The 23264-nt window shown below is 45.4% G+C and overlaps 1 protein-coding gene across 3 annotated transcripts in view; it reads left to right on the top strand.

Annotated features, from left to right (window-relative positions):
* Positions 1-23264, top strand: part of grik2 (glutamate receptor, ionotropic, kainate 2) — a 382659-nt gene that overhangs the window by 312157 nt on the left and 47238 nt on the right. For all 3 annotated transcript variants that reach the window (XM_024267614.2, XM_024267615.2, XM_036215863.1), the window contains one exon: positions 19284-19509. In XM_024267614.2, coding sequence (XP_024123382.1) covers positions 19284-19509 — 226 coding nt within the window. The remainder of the gene's footprint in view (positions 1-19283; positions 19510-23264) is intronic.

The raw sequence follows: 23264 nt of genomic DNA, 5'->3' as shown, positions 1-23264 counted from the left end.
AGCTCAATAATTTTAATCTTTCTCAATGTGTGAGAAACCTGGGCGTACTCTTTGACTCTGATCTGAATTTTATTCCACACATTAAAAGTGTTGTGAAGTCTAGTTTTTATCAACTCAAAAATATTGCCAGAGTCCGCCCATTCCTCTCTTTTGCCAGCACAGAGGTGCTGATGCATGCTTTTATTTTTAGTCGTTTAGATTATTGTAATGCCCTGCTCTCTGGTTTACCTCAAAAGTCTCTGTCAAATCTACAGCTACTACAGAACTCAGTGGCATGGATTCTTACGAGGACCAGGGGGCAGGAACACATTACACCAGTATCATTGGCATTGGAATATCTAAACCAACAGCCCAGTCTCAGTAAAATGCGTACATATGCCCCGATTTGGGAAATACCGTGTATAATATACGCCAAAACCGGTTTTTGCGTGCATTTAATACGCGCGGTCCTAAACGTGTTAAATGTGTTTTCCACGATTGACACGTCCCCTGGTGGAGGCGTGAGCATCACAGACAGCCCCACAAACGAACAATTTGCTTTTCTAACCCTAACCATAACCGTAATCCTAACCTTAACCAGGAACGACGTCATTTAGAAAAGAGCCGGAGGATTTCTGACCACGTGATCAAAACCAAACCTAAAAAGTCGTGTATATTGTACGCCGGCGCAACCTATTCTCTACCGTTGCGTATCATATGCACGCAAAAAGCGTGTTTGGCATATATTATACACGGTATTTCAGAGTGCAAAGTCGTGGAATATGTACGCATTTTACTGAGAGTGTGTTGAAACCAAAACTTTTATGGTTTTCCAAGTACTAATAACCCTTTCTGGGATCCTCACTGAAATAATGTCAGGACATGTTTCTTTTTATGTATTAAGCACATGAATACCATCATGAAAAATAAGACAAGATGATAAAACTGAGGATACATTTGAACATTTACACTGAATTGATGAAAACATGCAGGGAGGTGGAAGAAGCCATACAGCCCATATAGGCTTATGTTGAGACCCCCTCGGATAAATAAAAGACAATAGATTAAAGAAAATACAAGAAATGAAACAAACAATTTACATCAAATATTTAGTATTTGGCTAAAATTCTATTTTTAATGTGGTTTTGTACATGAACAAGGAGTTTGCAGTGGAAAGTTGGACAGTGCGAGTATTCCATAGTTTGGGTCCATGATATGAAAAATAGAGGTCAGTGTCGTCTAGCAGCCTGTCCAGCTGAATGGTGGTGAATATGGTGATTGAACTTGAAGTAATGTGTCCAAGCAAACTTGTATAAATAATAAACATTAAATCATAAAACAACCAACACTATTTATGAAATGAAAAATAATCAAATAACTATTTGAGATCATCAAAGAAAAAAGTCAGGTAAAATACTAATTCATAAAAAAAGTTAAAAAATAAAAAGTCTGTCTATAAAGTCTGTTTATAGTCCCTTTGAGACATTGCAGATTTGCAGCTCCTCACACATCTTATTTTGCAGTAAATTTTAGGAATAAAACCGAGCAGCTTTGACACCTGGACAGGCAAAGCGAGAATCAAACCTACGATCTTTCAATCAGGAGTTGACCGCCCTTCCACTGCACCACGGCCGCACCCGCATTTATATGATTTATTCAAGTAAGCAGCTTAAATAAAGTTAATTTACTGTTTAGTTAGTTACCCTTTAATGCAGTGGTCTCTAACCTTTTTCAGACCTCGGGCCGGTATAAATTAGACAATTATTTTCACGAACGGGGCTGAAGTTGGCATTGTTTAACTCTTGGTTTCTGAAAATCTACTCTCAAAATACAACAAGTTTTGTTTAAAAACACCTACAAATATCAGTAAATTTTTGTGCAGATTTTGAAGATTCAATGAAAAAGAGTTATGTATTTGTAGAAGTCACTGTTGATTTGAAAAAAAAAAAACGTAAATGTAATTTTAACATAGATCCAGGCATTGATTATCTTCCAGGACAAACTGATTGATCATACTTTCTCTTTACATAAATTCATTCATTGGGTATCTTTTTCAACACAAAGAAACATTTTCTGTTATAGTCTCTGAACGGATGGCTACGTTATTCAGCCTTTCTGTAGAAAAATTCTCAAATGTCTCTTTTAAGTTTCCACAAATCAGCAACTGTTTTTGTTTGAATCTTCATTCTCTGTAAAATGTTTGAACTTTCTGATGAAGATTTTCTCTTTAGCATCAAAGTGGAAGCTAATGCTGCATACACACCGAACGTGAATCGCACAACAAATTTGTGTGCCCCGCCCCTTTTTCACTGCGCAGTGAATTTGCTGCTCGCCATGTGGGAGGAGCTACCAGCTCTGTCTGTGGATATCTCACTTAGAATGAATGGAAGACGCATACGATGTTAAAGAATAAAGGTTTATGTGAAGAGTTGAAGAAAAACATCAGTAATCATGTCTCAGGGTTTGAGTTTACATGATGATTATTTAAATATTTTCCTGGTACAGGGGACTGTGTCTGTATGACAGCTGCTTCTGCAATGTTTGTGTGTCTCTGTGTTTGAGCTTGAAGGCTGACTGTTTAGTATTAATCTGAAGGGGTGGGGGTGGGTAGAATTTGGAGACCTCTTTTCTTTTTTTAAATGTTTTGATGAAACCCGAGATGGTAACCCCCGCAGCATCTCTCTGTCTGCGGGCATATGGAGCGAATGAGCTCTGCCGCAGGGGCGAAATTCACTGATCTGTTGGGCATCGATTGGGTTTTATGCAGTTCTGGTGCCAAAGCAATTCTTTGGTTTCAGTTCCTAGCGGTTCCTAGTCTGTGCCAGATTCGGTACTTTGCTCTCCGCTTCCCGCTCCCAGCTCTGCATTCCGCGGTCTCTAGTCGTGGTTTCTGCCCCACAGGGCCCAGTTTCCACCCCGCGTTCAGTGCTCCCGCAGTGGCTCTCTCTCCCGGCGTGTGGAGCGGGCGAGCCCCGCTGGTCCGGGAGGCTGTCTGGCTGCAACCAGAGAATCCCCGCGATGTGACAAGACATAAACGCTTGTATTGGATAGTATTTTATCCACTGATCAGGTCACTGGAAAAGTCTCGTGCCCAAAGCTGAGTTCCTGATTGGATAATGCAATGCAGCACCCTGTCAAACTTCCGGTATTTACATTTTGGCTGCGCTGCCTGATTCGCGTCTCGACCTTCAAATTGAGCTACTGGCAGACCTTCACGCCATGCCAGTTGCTCACATCACGCCGTGGGGCTTTAACTGGCCTCAGAGCGTGTCTGTACCATTGAATAACATTGGAGATTCCACCTCTGCCTCGCAAATTGCATTTAGTGTAAATGTATCTTTAAGCTGGATGCTAGCTTCACCTACGACTTCTAAGGTGATATGGATAAATAAAGCAAAATAAAATCACACAACCGTCATTAACCTGGTATTTTCTAAATAAAATGTAAAAGTGAATCCATTCATCATTATTATCTGTGAGTGAAACAGTGGAGTGTCGTTGCTGCATTTTAGACGGAGCAGCTTCTGCTACATGAGAACAACTGTCTCAATAATTCTATTTGTGGAGGAAGACTCTTAGTTTTTTCAGTAAACAGTAGATTTACTGTTCTTTGAAGTTGAGGGATCTTCTTAAGTTTCCTCACTGACTCGTTTCTCACTGAAGAGACTTTACAAATATATTTTATTGGTTGGTTTTTGTATTTCGCTTTGAGCTATTAGCTTAGCAATCCAGGTTAGCCATGCAGGTAGCTGCTTTAAAGGGGCATTACCATTAAAAGTTTAAGGATGAAAAAAAGGGAGAGGGGGAAACACGGGTTTAAAGCAGAGGTTTGTTTCTTATACTTGGAGGAAAAAGATGAATTTAACTAGCAATTCAGTGTTTTTCTTTCAACACCTTTACATAGGAAATACCTCTACTTTCCTCTTGAATGCTGTTGATTGGTGGTGCAGTCAGTTAGCGTGCTTGCTTTTAATCGAAGAGTAACCTGGTAAGAGGCCCAGATGAGACATACAAATTCCGACCCCACAGGGAGCACCAAATTCATGTATTGGCTATGGCGCCGTGCAGCCCAGGACCGGGCCTGCTGTTGACTCCTGTTTCTAAAGCAAATCCTTGTCTTATTCTTATAAGGGGTCGGCAGCGTAGGGCACACCTGCTGCAGGTGTCATGCGCAGCAGAAAATGGTGGCACGCAGGTGTGTCATCTGATTGCACTGAATGTTGCGTATGTCCAAATTAGTGCTCAACATTGTGCCAGTGTCTGTCACTTGTGTATTTCTGATAAGCTGAAGGGTTAAATGCACTAACATGAACCTCATGCTCAGATTCACACAACCCCAGCAGCCTGGAGGTGTTGGTGCTCAAAACTTGAAGAAGCTTAACATCATCAACCATAATCTCATTTATGGACTTTCATTTAACAGTTGCACCTACAGTTGTGATGCCAGGCAATAACCCTCTCACTCATGGTGCAACAAAAATAACAGAATGAAATGAAACTCCCACAATGCACTTCTGTTAGGGGCAGGATCACTACAATGTCTTTCGTGTTTGAAAAATAAAAATCAAGTTTGAGTGACAATATCTTCTCATAAGGAGAATTTTTCTCCTAAGGAATCATTCACACAGCTCTGTTACTGTGACCCCGCCCACCTGTATAAATACTGCCACTGCTTTCAGTAAAATGTTATTGTTTCACATAGTATACATTACTTTCTGCATCAGCCTTCATGGACGGGGGTTTAAATAATTCCGCACCGTAGCTACATTTCCTGTAGTGAAACTGAAACTGTTGCCAATGTAGCCACGAAGGGATCCAAGCCAGGGTCTCATTGTGCCGGTCCCAAGCCCGGATAAATACAGAGGGTTGTGTCAGAAAGGACATCCGACGTAAAATCTTGCCAAATCAAATATGCGAATCAAACCTACGATATCCATACCTGATCGGTCGAGGCCCAGGTTAACAACGACCGCCATCGGTGCTGTTCACCGACAGGGTGCCGGTGGAAATTGGACTACTGTTGGTGGAAGAAGGAGAGGAGGAAGGCGGGTTCGTAGGGAGAGAGAGAAAAGAGGAAAGTCACTAGTGTTGGACTGAGAGTTGGGACTTTGAATGTTGGAACTATGACAGGAAAGGGTAGAGAGTTAGTGGACATGATGCAGAGGAGAAAGGTAGACATACTGTGTGTCCAGGAGACCAGGTGGAAAGGTAGCAAGGCTAGAAGTTTAGGAGCAGGGTTCAAGTTGTTCTATCATGGTGGAGATGGGAAGAGAAATGGAGTAGGAGTTATCCTAAAGGAGGAGTTTGTTAGGAGTGTTGTGGAGGTAAAAAAAGTGTCAGATAGAGTGATGAGTCTGAAGATAGAAATGGAGGGTGTCATGTTCAATGTTGTTAGTGGGTATGCCCCACAGGTAGGATGTGAGCTGGAAGAGAAGGAGAAGTTCTGGTTGGATCTTGATGAAGTGATGATGAGCATCCCTGGAAATGAGAGAGTTGTCATTGGTGCAGATTTCAATGGTCATGTTGGTGCAGGAAACCGAGGTGATGAGGAGGTGATGGGCAGGTTTGGTATCCAGGAGAGGAATGTAGAAGGACAGATGGTGGTTGATTTTGCAAAAAAGATGGAAATGGCGATAGTGAATACATTCTTTGAGAAGAGACAGGAACATAGAGTGACCTATAAGAGTGGAGGTAGAAGCACACAGATAGACTACATCTTGTGTAGACGGTGTAATCTGAAGGAGATCAGTGACTGTAAAGTAGTGGTTGGTGAGAGTGTTTCCAGACAGCACAGGATGGTGGTGTGTAGAATGACTCTGGTGGTGAAGAAGATGAAGAAAGAGAGGGCAAAGGCAGAGAAGAGGACAAACTGGTGGAAGCTGAAAAAAGAAGATTGTTGCATGACTTTTAAGAAACAGTTGAAACAGGCTCTGGGTGGTCAGGAGGTACTCCCAGATGACTGGATAACTACAGCTAATGTGATCAGGGAGACAGGTAGGAGTGTACTTGGTGTGTCATCAGGAAAGAGAGTTGATAAGGAGACTTGGTGGTGGAATGAGGAGGTGCAGGAGTGTATACGGAGTAAGAGACTAGCTAAGAAGAAGTGGGACACTGAGAGGACTGAGGAGAGTAGACAGGAGTACAGGGAGATGCAGCGTAAGGTGAAAGTAGAGGTGTCAAAGGCCAAACAAAGAGCTTATGATGACTTGTATGCTAGGTTGGGTAGTAAGGAGGGAGAGACTGACCTGTACAGACTAGCAAGGCAGAGAGATCGAGATGGGAAGGACATGCAGCAGGTTAGGGTGATCAAGGATAGGAATGGTAATGTGGTGACAGGTGTCAGTGGTGTAATGGAAAGATGGAAAGAATACTTTGAAGAGTTGATGAATGAAGAGAATGAGAGAGAACAAAGAGTAGAAGAGGTGACGGTTGTGGAGCAGGAAGTAAGAAAGATTAGTAAAGGTGAAGTGAGAGGGGCTTTGAAGAGGATGAAGAGTGGAAAGGCTCTTGGTCCTGATGATATACCTGTGGAGGTATGGAAGTGTCTAGGAGAGATGGCAGTGGAGTTTTTGACCGGGTTGTTCAACAGGATCTTAGGTGGTGAGAAGATGCCTGAGGAATGGAGGAGAAGTGTGATGGTGCCCATTTTTAAGAATAAGGGAGATGTGCAGAGTTGTGGTAACTACAGAGGAATAAAGCTGATGAGCCATACAATGAAGGTGTGGGAAAGAGTAGTGGAAGCCAGACTAAGAGCAGAAGTGAACATTTGTGAGCAGCAGTATGGTTTCATGCCAAGAAAGAGCACTACAGATGCAACATTTGCTTTGAGGATGTTGATAGAGAAGTACAGAGAAGGTCAGAGAGAGCTCCACTGTGTCTTTGTAGATCTGGAGAAAGCTTATGACAGAGTGCCCAGAGAGGAACTATGGTATTGTATGAGGAAGTCTGGAGTGACAGAGAAGTATGTCCGAGCAGTGCAGGACATGTATGAGGGCTGTAAGACAGTGGTGAGGTGTGCTGTAGGGGTGACAGAGGAGTTCAAGGTGGAGGTGGGATTACATCAGGGATCAGCTCTGAGCCCCTTCCTGTTTGCAATGGTGATGGACAGACTGACGGATGAGGTTAGACAGGAATCACCATGGACTATGATGTTTGCAGATGATATTGTGATTTGTAGTGAGAGCAGGGAACAGGTGGAGGTGGAGTTAGAGAGGTGGAGGTTTGCCCTGGAAAGGAGAGGAATGAAGGTTAGCCGCAGTAAGACAGAGTACATGTGTGTGAATGAGAGGAACCAGAGTGGAAGAGTGAGGTTACAGGGAGAAGAGATAAAGAAGGTGGAGGAGTTTAAGTATTTAGGGTCAACAGTACAGAGTAATGGAGAGTGTGGAAAAGAAGTGAAGAGGAGAGTGCAAGCAGGTTGGAATGGGTGGAGAAAAGTGTCAGGTGTGATGTGTGACAGAAGAGTTTCAGCACAAATGAAAGGAAAGGTGTACAAGACTGTGGTGAGACCAGCCATGTTGTTTGGACTAGAAACAGTGGGACTGAAGAAAAGACAGGAAGCAGAGCTGGAGGTAGCAGAGATGAAGATGCTGAGGTTCTCTTTGGGAGTGACCAGGATGGATAGGATCAGGAATGAATACATCAGAGGGACAGCACATGTTAGAGGTTTTGGAGATAAAGTCAGAGAGGCCAGACTGAGATGGTTTGGACATGTTCAGAGGAGAGACAGTGAATATATTGGTAGAAGGATGCTGAGTCTAGAGCTGCCAGGAAAGAGGTCTAGAGGAAGACCAAAGAGGAGGTTTATGGATGCAGTGAATGAAGACATGAAGGTGGCTGGTGTTAGAGTGGAGGATGCTGAAGACAGGCTTAGATGGAGGAAACTGATTCGCTGTGGCGACCCCTGAAGGGAAAAGTCAAAAGGAAATGAAGAAGAAGAAGAAGAAACTGAAACTGTCGCCGGTGAGATGACAGTTGACTTGAGTCTGTGGATGGTACGTGAGCGCGTGCACGAGTGGGAAAAGTGTGAAGCTGATTCTGAGCTGTTGCACAAGTTTATGACCACACAGCTGGATTGTTGGTCATGTTTTTGGCGTCGCTGACATTTATGAGTTTATGTTTCCATTTGGGGATCTTTTGTACCGGACTCGCTGGTCTGGTTGGTGTTTATGACCGCGGTCCCTGCCCTTGCTGAGTCCAACATCGCTGTGGAGTGGACCTGGTTGCATTCTGTTGTGGTGGAGGCTGTAGTGAGGTTCTGTGGTGAGCTGGTCCTGGTTAAAGAGATTCCTTATATATTGTCTCCTCACAGCAGAGCCAAGCCTGTCTTTAAAAATTCTAGTCATTTATTTGTGCCTGCATGCATTGTTTGTGGGGGGGTCATGTTTGTGTGAATGGAGGGGAAGGCAAAGGGTGTGTTGGTTTCAGTTTTTTTCTCTTTATTGTTTGTTTGTTTTTTGAGCTGCGACCATAGACTGTAAAAATAATGGACTGAGCGAGCAATGAGGTCCCCCATTGGAAATGCATTACTTCCTCTCCGGCCACTGCTTTCACTGTCAATTCCTGAAACGGATACCGCCATTCGCAACCCATCTTCAGTGATTGGTCTGAGTCATAGCTGAGTCATGGAATCTACAGGAAGTTCTGTCGCCAATCAGGAGTGAGTTTATTGCAACCATCTGCCTCTTTCCACGCCTCGACCACGAGACCGCGGATGTAAGCAGCTTCAATAACGGCGGCTCGGGAGAATTGCTGCAACAGACTCTCAGTAAAATGCGTACATATTCCACGACTTTGCACTCTGAAATACCGTGTATAATATACGCCAAACACGCTTTTTGCGTGCATATGATACGCAACGGTAGAGAATGGGTTGCGCCGGCGTACAATATACACGGCTTTTTAGGTTTCGTTTTGATCACATGGTCAGAAATCCTCCGGCTCTTTTCTAAATGACGTTGTTCCTGGTTAAGGTTAGGATTACGGTTATGGTTAGGGTTAGAAAAGCAAATTGTTCGTTTGTGGGGCTGTCTGTGATGCTCACGCCTCCACCAGGAGACGTGTCAATCGTGGAAAACACATTTAACACGTTTAGGACCGCGCGCATTATATGCACGCAAAAACCGGTTTTGGCGTATATTATACACGGTATTTCCCAAATCGTGGCATATGTACGCATTTTACTGAGACTGGGCTGAATGTACAAATCATTGTTCAAGTCTTTGAGGGAGAACCATTCCAACATTTGATTCTGTCAGCGGTCCTTTGGGATTTACTTACATTTATTCATTTTTGTCGAGATAAAAGGAGCATTTGGGTGACGCTGCTGATCCCCTTGAGCGCTGTCTCTTCACATGCGCTGCCAGGTTACCGTCTAATCAGATGCACGTGAGAAGCGCATTCAGCTGTATTTAAAATAAATAACCATCCTAACAAGTGAACAGCTGGATCTTTTTCCTGTTTAAAAATACCACCAGGTCCTTTCAAGTCTGTCTCGCTGTCAGGACTCCAACTCCCAGCTCCACCCCTGACCACCAGAGGGAACCCTCTCCAGAATACTGACTGCTTCTCACCAGCTGTACTCCATCATCTCCATTAGTCTCACCATATTTAAGCGTTCACTTCACTCATCATCTCCGCGAAGTATTGCCTAGTTTATCCCTAGCAATTTCCGAGCGTTTATCCCACATCAGCTTACTCGTGTTTTGGCCCTTGCCTGTTTACTCGTCTTCCTGTCTAGCTCCTCATCCTTGACCTCTGCCTGGCCTCCGACTACGTCTCTGCTTTTGCCCTTGTCTGTTTTGGATGTTTAATAAACCTTACCTGTTTGCAAATGGATCCAAACGCCTCCGTGCCTTCGTCACAGAATACTTCGCCGGACTCGGATCCAGCAGCAGGCGTTCCCTCGCCGTCCAACCCAGCAGCTTATGCTTCCATGCTACTGGAACATGGAAGACAACTTCAGCGGCTAACGCTAGCTACTGACGCCATCATGGCTCGTTTGCTAGCCAACCCAGAGATACCAGCAGCCTCTCCTGCGCCGCAGCAAGCCGCTCCTCCGGTTCCCGAGGTCCCCTCCGCCGCTGGCGCCTCCATGTCTGCTCCACGTCTGCTCCACGTCTTTCGATGCCGGATAAGTTCACCGGAGAACCCGAACGATGTAATGGATTCCTGATGCAGTGCCAGCTCTTCCTCCATCAGCAGGCTCATCTGTACCCCACTGAGGAATCCAAAGTGTCCTTCCTGTGTTCCCTCCTCACCGGGGAAGCGTTGGATTGGCTAGCCGCGGTCTGGTCTGGGGGATCGCTGCCGTTCCACTCCTACGCCGAGTTTACCCAGTTGCTGCGCGCCCTGTTCCAGCATGCTAGCGACGGAAAGAATCCAGGTGAGCAGCTTTTGGACATTAAGCAGGGGAAGGACACCGCCGCCGCCTACTCACTGCGATTCCGGACATTGGCCGCACAAACAGACTGGACTTCGGCCACGCGTCGGACGGTTTTCCGCCGGGGACTTAACGCGGAACTGCAACGCGAGATTGCCTGCCGGGACGAGAATATGGACCTCGGTCAGCTGATCGCCATTACCATACGCTTGGACAATCTATTACGGACTCGGAGATCAAGAGAAGTCGGCGCCGAGCCTGTTTCCTTCCCGTCTGTACGTCCCCGCTACGAGCACGTGACTTCCGCTGAGCCAATGCAGCTGGGAACTACACGTCTGACACCGGAAGAGAGGAGTAGGCGCATGCGCGAGAATCTCTGCCTATACTGCGGACGCCCTGGCCACCTGCGAGCTTCCTGTCCCGATCATCCGTCCCGACGATCGGGAGACCCGGTGAGTGACTCTGTTATTACCTTTGAAATCTCTGTTAAAATAAGCTAGCAGATAAAGTCATCACATCTAAGGCTATGGTGGATTCAGGGGCAGCGGGAAATTTCATTGACTTAACTTTTGCTCGCGCTAATGCTATTCCTCTGCTTGCCTGTGACTCCCGGGTGGCAGTCTCTGCTTTAGATGGACGCCCTATTGGTTCCGGTCGGATCCAGTTCCTGACACCTGACCTCCATCTCCTCACCCTTCATCAGCATGAGGAATACATCCGTTTCTTTGCTATTGACTCTCCTCGCTGTCCTCTCATCCTCGGACTGCCGTGGTTAGAGACCCACGACCCCACCATCACATGGTCCACAAAGAGCCTGGTCTTCGAGTCGGCGGCTTGTCATCAAAACCACCATCTTCAACCACGCAGAGCCTCTGCTAAACAGTCAACGTACCAGGTAGCTGTCACGGAGCTTAACATAAATAACTCTGTAGCCTCGTCTAGTTTTTTACCGTCTCAGTACCAAGATCTGAAGGAGGCTTTCAACAAGCAACACGCTACACGCCTACCTCCTCACCGTACGTATGACTGTGCCATTGATATCCTACCCGGGCACACGCCTGCTAAAGGAAGGGTGTTTCCGTTTATCGCAACCAGAGTCAGAGGCCATGCAGGCATATATCCGGGAAGAACTACAGAAAGGATTTATCCGACCATCTACGTCACCCGCCTCGGCCAGTTTCTTCTTTGTGAAAAAGAAGGACGATGGCCTTCGGCCCTGCATTGACTACCGCAGTCTCAATGAGAGCACCATAAAATACCGGTACCCCATACCACTAGTTCCACCAGCCCTAGAGCAGCTGCGTCAGGCCAGGTTTTTCACTAAGCTGGACCTACGCAGCGCCTATAACCTGATCCGTATCCGTGAAGGGGACGAGTGGAAGACGGCTTTTTCCACTACTACCGGACATTATGAGTACCTCGTCATGCCATTCGGCCTCTGCAACGCTCCATCCGTATTCCAGGCATTCATTAATGACGTTTTCAGAGACATGCTTCAGCGTTTTGTCATCGTCTACCTGGATGATATCCTCATCTACTCGCCAAACCTTGACGAGCACATCTCCCATGTCAGGCAAGTCTTACAGAGACTCATCGATCACCACCTCTATGCCAAAGCAGAAAAATGCGAATTCCACAGGACATCCATCGCTTTCCTCGGCTACGTTATCAGCGCCCAAGGCGTGGCCATGGACGAGAGTAAAGTGGATGCTGTGTTACAGTGGCCTGAGCCCACCACTGTAAAGGAGCTGCAACGGTTTCTGGGGTTTGCTAACTTTTACCGCCGCTTCATCCGTGGTTTCAGCTCTGTGGCGGCTCCTCTCACCTCTCTCCTCAATGGGCTCCTAGGTGTCTTCACTGGACCCCAGAAGCGACTGCAGCGTTCCACAAGCTCAAGCAGCTCTTCACTCAATCTCCTATCCTGCATCACCCCGACCCCTCGATCCAGTTTATGGTGGAGGTGGATGCCTCGAGTACTGGATTAGGGGGGGTCCTGTCTCAACGTCACGGTGAGTCCTCCAAGACGTTTCCGTGTGCCTTTTATTCCAGGAAACTCACCAGCGCTGAAAGGAACTATGACGTGGGGGATCGGGAGTTGCTCGCAATGAAGGAAGCCTTCACAGAGTGGAGACATTGGCTGGAGGGGGCGACGCATCCATTCCTGGTGTTGACGGATCACAAGAACCTGGAATACATCAAGTCAGCCAAGAGGTTAAACCCTCGCCAAGCCAGGTGGTCTCTCTTCTTCTCCCGATTCCACTTTCATATCACCTTTCGACCAGGCTCTAAGAACGGCAAAGCGGACGCACTTTCCCGCTTGCATGAGACGGCGGACGACAACACAGGGTCTGCTGAACCCGTAGTGCCTGCCTCATTACTTCTGGCTCCCATCCAGTGGGATATCATCACGGAACTAACGGAGCATAATCAACAGGAACCGCCTCCACCATCCTGCCCTGTCGACAAGATATACGTACCTCCTCCTCATCGTCAACGAGTTCTGCACCTGGTCCATGACGCCCCCGCTGCAGGACACCCAGGTATGGCGGCCACTCAATCTCTCATGCAGAATTCCTTCTGGTGGCCGACCATGGTGGCGGATGTGGCTCAGTTTGTGGCGGCCTGCGGCCAGTGTCAGATGGCCAAGTCCCCACGTCAACTCCCAGCCGGGCTTCTACAACCGTTACCAACACCTCATCGTCCCTGGTCACACATCGCGGTGGACTTTATCACGGATCTACCCCGTTCCAATGGTAACACCACAATACTCATGGTGATTGATCGTTTTTCCAAGGCCTGTCGTCTGCTCCCTTGCCCAAGCTGCCCACCGCTATGGAAACCGCCGAACAGCCCCTGAAGATGTCGTTTCGGACCGGGGCCCGCAGTTTACGTCACGTGTCTGGCAGGAGCTCTGCGAGGCGCTGGGCATAAACGTCAGCCAAGTGGAGCGGCTCAACCAGGAGATCACCCGGTTCCTGCGGACCTACTGCAGTCAACGTCAGGAGGACTGGAGCCAGTTCCTGGTTTGGGCCGAATATGCGCAGAACTCTCTGACAAAGGCGTCCACTGGATTATCCCCGTTCCAGTGTGTTCTGGGTTTCCAGCCTCCCTTCTTCCCCTGGGCGGGGGGCCCCTTGGATTTACCAGCCGTGGACGACTGGTTTCAGCGCAGCGGGGAAACCTGGGAGGCTGCACACGTACAGCTACGGCGAGCCGTCCGTCGGTTCCAGGCACAAGCTGATCGCCACCGTCGTCCGGGGCCCGACATCCTTCCTGGCCAATGGGTGTGGTTGTCTACTTGGGATCTGCGGCTGAGACTGCCGTGCAAAAAACTGAGTCCGAGGTTTGTGGGGCCCTTCAAAGTCATTAAACAGGTCACACCCGTGTCATTCCGTCTAGCCTTACCGCCAGCTTACCGAATCTCCCCGACCTTCCACGTCTCCCTGCTCAAGCCGGCCGTGGGTTCGTCAGACAGGACTCTACCTCCTGAGTCCGGTGACGACGTGCCCTCCGCCCCCGGTGACGCCGCGGTGACACCTCTAATAGTGGACGGCGAGGAGGTCTACCGCGTCAAGAACCTCCTGGATTCCCGACGACGGGGCTCTTCTCTGCAATATCTGGTGGACTGGGAGGGGTATGGCCCAGAGGAACGTTCCTGGGTCGCCGCGGACGACATCCTTGACCCCTCCCTAATCTCTGACTTTCACCGCGATCATCCGGATCGTCCTGCTCCCCGTCCCCGGGGTCGTCCCCGTCGTCGGTGGCCTTCTCACTTCCGGAGCCGCTCGCAGGGGGGGGCTCTGTCAGGACTCCAACTCCCAGCTCCACCCCTGACCACCAGAGGGAACCCTCTCCAGAATACTGACTGCTTCTCACCAGCTGTACTCCATCATCTCCATTAGTCTCACCATATTTAAGCGTTCACTTCACTCATCATCTCCGCGAAGTATTGCCTAGTTTATCCCTAGCAATTTCCGAGCGTTTATCCCACATCAGCTTACTCGTGTTTTGACCCTTGCCTGTTTACTCGTCTTCCTGTCTAGCTCCTCATCCTTGACCTCTGCCTGGCCTCCGACTACGTCTCTGCTTTTGCCCTTGTCTGTTTTGGATGTTTAATAAACCTTACCTGTTTGCAAATGGATCCAAACGCCTCCGTGCCTTCGTCACACTCGCGCTCCTCAGAAGGCTGCGTCTAATTCAGGCTGCGTCTAATTCAGGCTGAAGCTGGAAAAGTGAAGAAGATGAAACTTTAGTTGGTGATTTTATGCGCATATATGCAACTTATAATTTATAAGCTACAATCAAAACAGTGAAAAAAAGAAAAAGGAAGTTAATCAAACAAAAAAGTCCAAACCACATAACCTCAGACGTGAAATCTATTTCTACAGAGTAAATCCTCATCTAAAAATGTCGACAGCATGCTCCTCTTGTTGTTTTAAACTGCTGCATCGGTACATTCCATTGAGGAAAACAACAGTAGGACAATGATTGGTACATTGTTGAATTGTAAAGTAGGTGTTAAAAGGTCTTCACGGACCCATTGATGAAGTCTGCTCCCATTGGCTACCCGTCATCTGTCAATCAAACCCCCCAGACGTTCGACGTCAGACCCACAAACGCTTATTGAGCCATCTGATTGGTCAATTTATAACTCTAATAACTTGTGATAATAGAAAAAAATCTTTAAAAAAAATTAGGATTAGAAAAAAGAAGTTAATCAGAAAGCAGCAGAGGAAGAATGATTATTCTGAGATATAAAATGACTGAGAAATAACTGTCTGTTTCTCAATGTAAGTCAATGGGACTTTGGCCTTTTTGCAACCCAGTGGTACTTCCTATATGGAACACGGAAGTAGGGGGGTTTGCTTTGTCCAGTTATTTTATAAACAGTCTATGGCTGCGACACATGTAAATAAAGATCGTTTGATAAGTTCAGTTTGTTGAATAATAACCCCGGAAGGTCAGATTGTACCCAGAAATCCTGTTCAATATAAAATGTGAAAGTTTTACAAATAAAACTACAGCTGATCACCACTCAATTTACTGAAGATGAAAAAAGAGAAGAATTTCACTGTCCAAGCACAGAAAATGTGTATTGCTATAATTCGCAAACAAACAAAAATGTAAAAACATGTCATTTCACATGCAATAAAAGCACCATCGCAGAATGAACTTACATGAAGTTACTCACAGCCTGTCTCATAATGTAACAAAAGATGAATAAGACAAAAAATGTTTGTTTTTTTCATGGCTGTGAAGTTCTTGGAAATATTGATGGTATTTTGTTCTGGCGTATCCAATCCTATTGGTGTAGGTATGACAGCACAAATGTTGTACTTTTGGTCTCAAAGAAACATAGTTGTCAAAATATGTTTTTAAAAGCTATTTGACCTTCTGTTTGTGCATTAATTAAAAATTCATACACATTGGAAATGTTTTTGTATTTCTTTGTATTAGAGTTCGCATTCTCGCGATGGTTAAGAAGAGAATTTCAAATAGTCACTTCATCTCATAAATGTTGCTGACCCCTGGGATAGACACAGCCATCAAAATGACACATTCACTGTCAGTAACTTTTGCTTATTTCTTTTATCAGAAAGGACATTCTCAAAATTCTTTGATCGTTCCTCCAAATAACCCGTCTCCTGCAGCACAGCAGCAAAACAGTCCATCTTTGCTTCAAACCTAAGTGTTTTCATCCTTGTAAAGTGACAGTGCCCTCAAAATATGTTTTCTCTTTAGTGTTCTGCTGGTCCTGCAGATCAAAATGTTCAGACATTTGTCATCAAGTCACATCACCATGAAAATGTTGATCGCTCATGTAAAGCTGATTGAATATAAAAGTGATTCCAACTGAAAATGAGACTAGAAAAGAAGAACACATAGTGAACTCTAGTAAGGAGATTGTTGTGGAACTTGTTTTATTCATGTCTTTACTGTAAAATAAATTTCTCAGAACAAAAAGAGAATTAAGTCTAATAACCCAACAGTCAAATATACTGTGTATATAACTCAAAAGTACAGAAAATGTTTTGGAAAATGAAAGTAACTCTGGGGGTTGTCCTCCTCTCTCTTATGCCATTTCCTGGGTCTTTCTGTGTGGAGTTTGAATGTTCTCCTCGTGCATGTGTGGGTGTTCTCCAAACACTCAAGCTTCCTCTGACATTCCAGAAAAATGTTTCATAGCTTAACTGGTGACTCCTAATGTCACAAACAGGCAGACAGCTAATTCCACTTGCAGCAGGTTTATTAGTTCAGACAGAAACTAAGAACAGCTAAGAGTCCACAAAGCGAAATCAGGGTCAGACTGGCAGAGGTCAATCACAAGCATGACTAAGTAAGTAAATTTTATTTATATAGCACTTTTCCCAGACAGCATATCACAGGATATAGCTAAAAAAAAATACATAAAATAAATAAAAGCGATACATAGAATACAGCACATTTAAAAGAACATAAAAATTCTAAAAAAACATAAAATTCTAAAAACCATTATTAGCCAGACAGAGGCCCACACAGCGGGGCTGAAAGCTTGATTGTAAAAATGGGTTTTGAGTTGGGTTTTAAAAACATCAATAGAATCCAGGGAACGTAAAAATGTGGGGAGTTCATTCCACAGCCTAGGTGCCACTGCTTCAAAAGAACGGTCCCATCAGGTTTTAAAACGTGTCTGAGGCACCATCAGTAGGTTTTGCCCTGAGGAACTCAGTCTTTGGGAAGGGGTATAGGGATGGATGAGGTCTGAGATGTATGAGGGGGCTTGTCCATGAAGGGCTCTGAAGTTCAGGACGAAAATTTTAAAATTAGTTCTAAAAGTAACCGGGAGCCAGTGAAGAGACTTTAAAATGGGGGTGATGTGGGTTCTTTCGTTAGTGCGGGTCAAGAGCCGGGCAGCAGAGTTCTGAACCAGCTGCAGGCGATCCAGTTCCTTCTTGTTTAGGCAGGTGAAAAGGCTGTTACAGTGGTCTAGGCGTGAAGACACAAAGGTGTGGATTATATGTCTAGTTCCCGTTTAGAGACCATGGATTTCAGCTTGGAGATGTTATGCAGCTGGAAGTAGTAGTTCTTTATGAGTTGTTTAGAATGATGCTGCAGAGACATCGCTTCATGAAACACAACTCCTGGGTTTCTCAGGCTGGGTTTTGTTAAATGGCCTAGGGAACCTAGTTGACGTTTAATAGCGGGGATGGCACTGTCTGGGGCAATAATCAGTGTTTCTGATTTTTCAGAGTTCAGCTGAAGGCAGTTGTCATTTAGCCACTGCTTTATATGGGAGAAGCAGTTAATTAAAGTGCTCAGTTTGTGGGTTTCAGTGGTCTTAAAAGAGCAGTACAGCTGGATGTCATCTGCAAAGAGGTGGTAAGAGACATCACTAAACTGTTGGATTAACTTGCCTAGAGGTAGCATATACAACAGGAACAAGAGTGGCCCCAGGACTGAGCCCTGAGGTACTCCGCAAGTCGGCTTTTTAGGTTCAGAAGTAATGTTATTGGCTGACACACTGAAGCTCCTGTCAGACAAATACGAGGAGAAGCATTTTAAGACAGAGCTAGACAGCCCAACCAGATCACACAGCCTTGTAATTAGGATACAGTGGTCAACAGTATCAAAGGCAGAAGACAGGTCCAGCAGAACTAGCACTGTACAGCTCCCTGAGTCTGTAGACATCATTATGTCATTGGATACTTTCAGCAGTGCTGTTTCGATGGAATGGTGCTTGTGGAAGCCAGATTGAAAAGTGTCATAAATATTGTGGTTCTCCAGAAAAGATGTGAGCTGTTCAGATACCACTTTTTCTAACAGTTTAATAAATGGGAGCTTGGAAATTGGTCTGAAGTTCTTAAGTTGTGTTGGATCTGAGCTGGGTTTTTTTAGTTTTGGTTCTACAAAGTCTAAAAGAACTAGGAAACACACCAGAATCTAGAGAGAGATTAACAAATTTGGCAATCCAGGGTCCCACAGTGTCTATGATTTTAACAAGAAGCCAAGCGGGGATGGCATCAGACCAACAAGCTGAAGGTTTCATTTTAAGGATTTGTGTTACAGTGTTACTTTGAGAGCATCAAAGAAGAGTCTGGATCCAGGCAAAAGGTCAGGGCAAGTAGCAGGCAAACAGAGAAGAAACAGGGTCAGAAACAGAAAATCAGGTCCAGATAGAAACGCTCGGTAATGTAGGCAGGGTGGTACAAACAATACTTCGCACCGATTGAGGCTCTGGGCAGTGCCTAAGTATCAGGTGATTGTCAAAGAGTGTCAGCTGAGCAGCATCTGGGGAGTGTGAACTGGGGCAGCTGGGAGATGGTCCCACAGGTATATGTGTGTGTTAAACTAAGACAGACGAGTGAAATGCACAGGTTTTACCTCACCTTCATCTAAGTGAGCTCTTACAAACCCAAAACGAGACGGAAGCAGGGTCAGAAAATGTCTGGATCTTCTGCCTGAAGGTTGTTTTTTTCTTTAAACTGTTTTTGTGATACTATCCCAGTGTGAGTGGGCAGTGTGTTCCAATTTTCCTGTGGCTTAGCTGGCTCTTAAAATAAACAGATACCCAACAGACCGTTTTCTCACAGCAGAGCCAAGCCGTAAGTTTTATTTTTCTTCAAGTTTCTTCAAATAAGAAGTACCATGTTTTCTGCACTGCAAGAACTTTTTATAAATAAAGTATGATCTGAATTATACCCAGCACAGACCTGTCCACGGTGTGCCCCACCTTTGCCCAACAGTAGATGGGTTGGCTCCAGGCGCCTCATAAACCCCTGAGAGTTCAGTAGATAAATCAATGTTTTTACTATTCTTACTGAATAGAGTTAACTTAATTGCAAAGAAGTAACAATCCTTTTGTTGTTGTTGTTGTTATTTATTTATTTTTTAATAAATTTGTAAAAAGTTTCTGCTCACACAACCTTTTCGTGTCTCTTGACAGAAAACGAAAATCTCTACATATGATAAGATGTGGGAGTTTATGAGCAGCCGGAGGCACTCTGTGATGGTCAGGAGCATTGAGGACGGCATTCACCGTGTGCTTACATCTGACTACGCTTTCCTCACCGAGTCTACAACCATTGAGTTTGTAACACAACGCAACTGCAACCTCACACAGATAGGAGGCCTCATTGACTCCAAAGCTTATGGAGTTGGGACACCAATGGGTAAGTCAACTACAATCCTGTCCACTGCTGTTTTCTTAAATAACAGAGACATCATTATACATACGCGCAAAAGAGCATCCAAGGATTTACAATATACATTCAACCAGTGTTAAACTTCTTTCTTGGCAACACAGAATGTGGCCAGCTATAATGTGCAGCTCACTTTTCACCCAGAGAAACACTGAAAAGAGCAGTTGTTAAGGAAGGAGCTGTCAATGCAAAAATAGATAAATATAATTATGAATAATGAGGTTACGAAAGTAAAATGAAAACAAAAATATGTAGAGCCCATGCAGATTCTGACACTAAGAAGTCTGTCTAATAGTCGCAAGCCTGCACTGATCTGGAAGCGCTAACACATGAGGTACCTTCTCTGCTATTAATTCTATCATAGACAGAATGGCGATGGCAAAAGTGTTCATTTTGAGGTGAAATATCGTCACAAAATGCAGACAGCAACAGATGGAGATTTAAGGGTTTATTGAAATGATGAAAACATTGTATCATGTTCTGATCATCACTGGCTATGAACATTTCTGTTCTCTGTGAAGCATCATCAATCTCTGTATCAAGAATTCTCTTTGCTTTCATGCGAATCATTTTCTTGGAGAAAAGTGCACCTTTCCATCTTTGATCCATGTTAGAGACCAGCGTCCAAAGTAATGAGCACCTGTTAGATGCTGCATTTTTATTGGGGACCGGCATCAATTAGAGACCGTCCCTTTATTTTTAGATATCCGGGACTGATTTTACCAAGAACAACCCCTAAAATCCCTGCATCCCCCGGTGGAGACTCTGAGAAGCTCATTCATCAAGTCTCCTCCACCCTCTGAAAGAAAGCGTGCTACTACAGGTCATTTTCCCCTAAGCCATCATGCTACGTTCACACCGAATGCGATTCACGCACCGGATTTGTGGGGCCCATCTTTTGCGGTGCGGAGAACTTGCTCTGAGGGGAGTCCAGGGCTTTTTTGTCACTCTGGGGGGGTGTGATTGGATGACAGCCGCTTCCACTGTGTTTCTGGGACTCTGTGACCGAGATTAGGAGGCCTTTTTTATTATTTTCTCGATGAAAACAAGAAAAATGTCACAAAATTCAGGAGATTGGAACTGGCAGCTCCCGTACAGACAGCAGCTGTCTGTCTGCCAGCATATCTGCATATCTAGCGAGGGAGCTCCACTGGACTAAAGGAGACTGAGTGTCTACAGCCAGAGATCTGCTGCGGTGTGACAGGCTGCCGATCTGTCCAGGGTCTATCCACATCTGTATCAGTATTCACCCAGAAGTAGCCGGGGGCGAACTCCAGTAATCCCTCGGGCCCAGAAGGTTGAGGAATTAGATGGAAGTTCAGGACAAAAACACGTGCGTTGGATTAATATTCTATTCAATGATCAGGTCACTGAAAATGTCAGGTGCCCAAAGCTGAGTTCCATGCAGCGAACTGTTAAACTTCAGATTTTTATTTTGGCTGTGCCGCTCAAGTTACACTGCTGCCAGTCCTCCGCCGGACTTCAGATCACCTCACTTCATGTCCGTGCCATTGACTTAACTGAACCTGGCCGGATCTGTGGCCTGAAATGCCTTTGTTGTGAACGTAGCATTAGACTCTCCCAAATAAGGAGCATTGCAAAACTGCTATTTGTTTTTTCACAATGACCCCCCACTCCCTACCCTCTGTGCAAACTACTTCATAACCTTTTGATGGAGGTTTGTGTTTTTCTTTTCATATTTCTGCTTTTTGTAAACAAAGCAATGAAAATGTAAAGTTTGTACTGTGGTGTGGTCGTGGACCTACAGCAACAGTTTAAATTGGCATTTAAAGGTCAGTAAAAAAAAGTGGCATCTCCAACTTTAATTATGTCAAACCACAAATTACAATATACCATACACTTACAATAAAAAGTAACCAATAGCTTATAAGTCAAAAATAAGTTAGCTTATTTGAATGACATTTTACACACACAATAAGCATTTCAGAGTAAAAACTAACTTGCGAGGGCTTGATGCCTGCAGAAATTCAACCTGTTCCTCTAACGCTGTGTTCTCTCTCTGTTCCTCATGAGCTACTGCTCTGCTTGTTTTGCAAACCCTGCTTCAGTTATTACTAGTCACCTGGATCAGGTGTGTCCAGTAAGGGAGAAACGATTATTCAATAAAGTGATTTCTATCAATAAAAAGATCCTCCAATTGCTATTAGTGCTATCCCACGATTAGTGCAGGAGAGCAGAGAAACAGAAGTACCTCAGTAGACTCTGAACCTCACCAACCTGGTGGGTCTCTGAATGATTCTATGACGACGTATACATGTTAACATCTTTATGTAGCTTGTCAAAACAATTAACACCCCCCCGTGTCTTCCATAATGTAGGAATAAGGCAAAAACTTTTGGCAGTAGCTCCTCCTCTTTTAAATGTATCTTTTAATGTTTAGTGTAAAACATTTGAAGTTGTCTTTGGACGTGAAATGACCTACACAAATAAACTTGCATTGCCCTACCTCCTAGACATGGATGGTTTATAAACACTTTTGGACAAGAATCAAGCAGACCGTTTTACAAAACACAATAAAAGCAGAGCTCAAAAATCTGCGTGAATCGCATTTGTTGTTAACGCAACATCAGCCTTTTCAATACACCTTTAGTTTTTCTGCCCTATTTCTGTCAAATAATTTAAAGAAATTCACACATCCTGAAGGGATTCGTATTTGGACCCCAATGAACACAGACACAGAATTGGTATATAATGGGTTTATTTGGCTCAGGCAGGACAAAGAATTCTGGGGGGGCAGCCTCTCAGCCAGCAAGGCCAAGTGGGCCCCACATGGTGCAAAAGTGGGTGGAGAATGTGGGCCCTAATTGGGTTTGTCCGCAGTTTCCGTAGTGGCCCCAGCTGTGTTTGCCCACATTGGCTTCGCTGCGACCCTGCTAGCTCTACTCACTCCTGGGTGGCAGCACTTGCTTGCTTAGCCGGACCCTGGGCAGCGGAACTCGCTACGCTGTCCACCGGGCGACCGGCTAGCATAGCCACCTAAGCCAATGTGGGCAAACACAGCTGGGGCCACCACGGAAGCTGCGGAAAAACCCAATTGGGGCCCACATTCTCTGCCCACTTTTGAACCATGTGGGGCCCACTAGGTCTTGCTGGCTGGGCCTTTGGTCAGCAGGAGCGTACAGGCTCTAAGGAAGGAGAGGAGTTAGGAATGCAGGCAGGAGGAGGCACGTGGAATCAGACAGGAGCAGGTTAGGCTCTTACTTGGTGACAAATCATGAACGGTGATCAGACCGTGCCACAGTGGAGGTGGAGGGGTGCACGGCAGAGGCTGATGTTGAGGGTAATGCTCGAGGATCTTTTTTAGGCTGTCCAAGTAGAATGAGGAATTGACAGGTGGCAAAGGTGCTGGGTCAAGACTCATGGATAGAATGATTCGAGTCCAGGGGATTTCTCAGACAGATTCACAGGTCAGTCAATATCCAAGGTTCTCATGAACAGGGTCATTGGTGCTCCAAGGAAGAGTTGAGACAAACTGACACAGTCTGCAGGGCAGCAGCTCCTAATGAAGGGAGGTGAACAGGTGTTGCTGATCACCTGATTAGCTTCCCACAGACTGTGTGGATGAGGGAGGAGCACAGCCATGACACATCCAGCACACATGCTGCTTCAGAGGATCTGAAAAAAGCCTGTTATCCATCCATGACCTGGGTCAAATGTCATCCTTCTTTTCTCGAACACCTCAATCTGCAGAGGATAGATGACAT

This window comes from Oryzias melastigma, linkage group LG16 (genome assembly GCF_002922805.2).
Source record: "Oryzias melastigma strain HK-1 linkage group LG16, ASM292280v2, whole genome shotgun sequence".
NCBI classification, from domain to species: domain Eukaryota; kingdom Metazoa; phylum Chordata; class Actinopteri; order Beloniformes; family Adrianichthyidae; genus Oryzias; species Oryzias melastigma.
The sequence above is the reverse complement of the archived record's forward strand: the minus strand, read 5'-3'. Positions and strand labels throughout refer to the sequence as shown.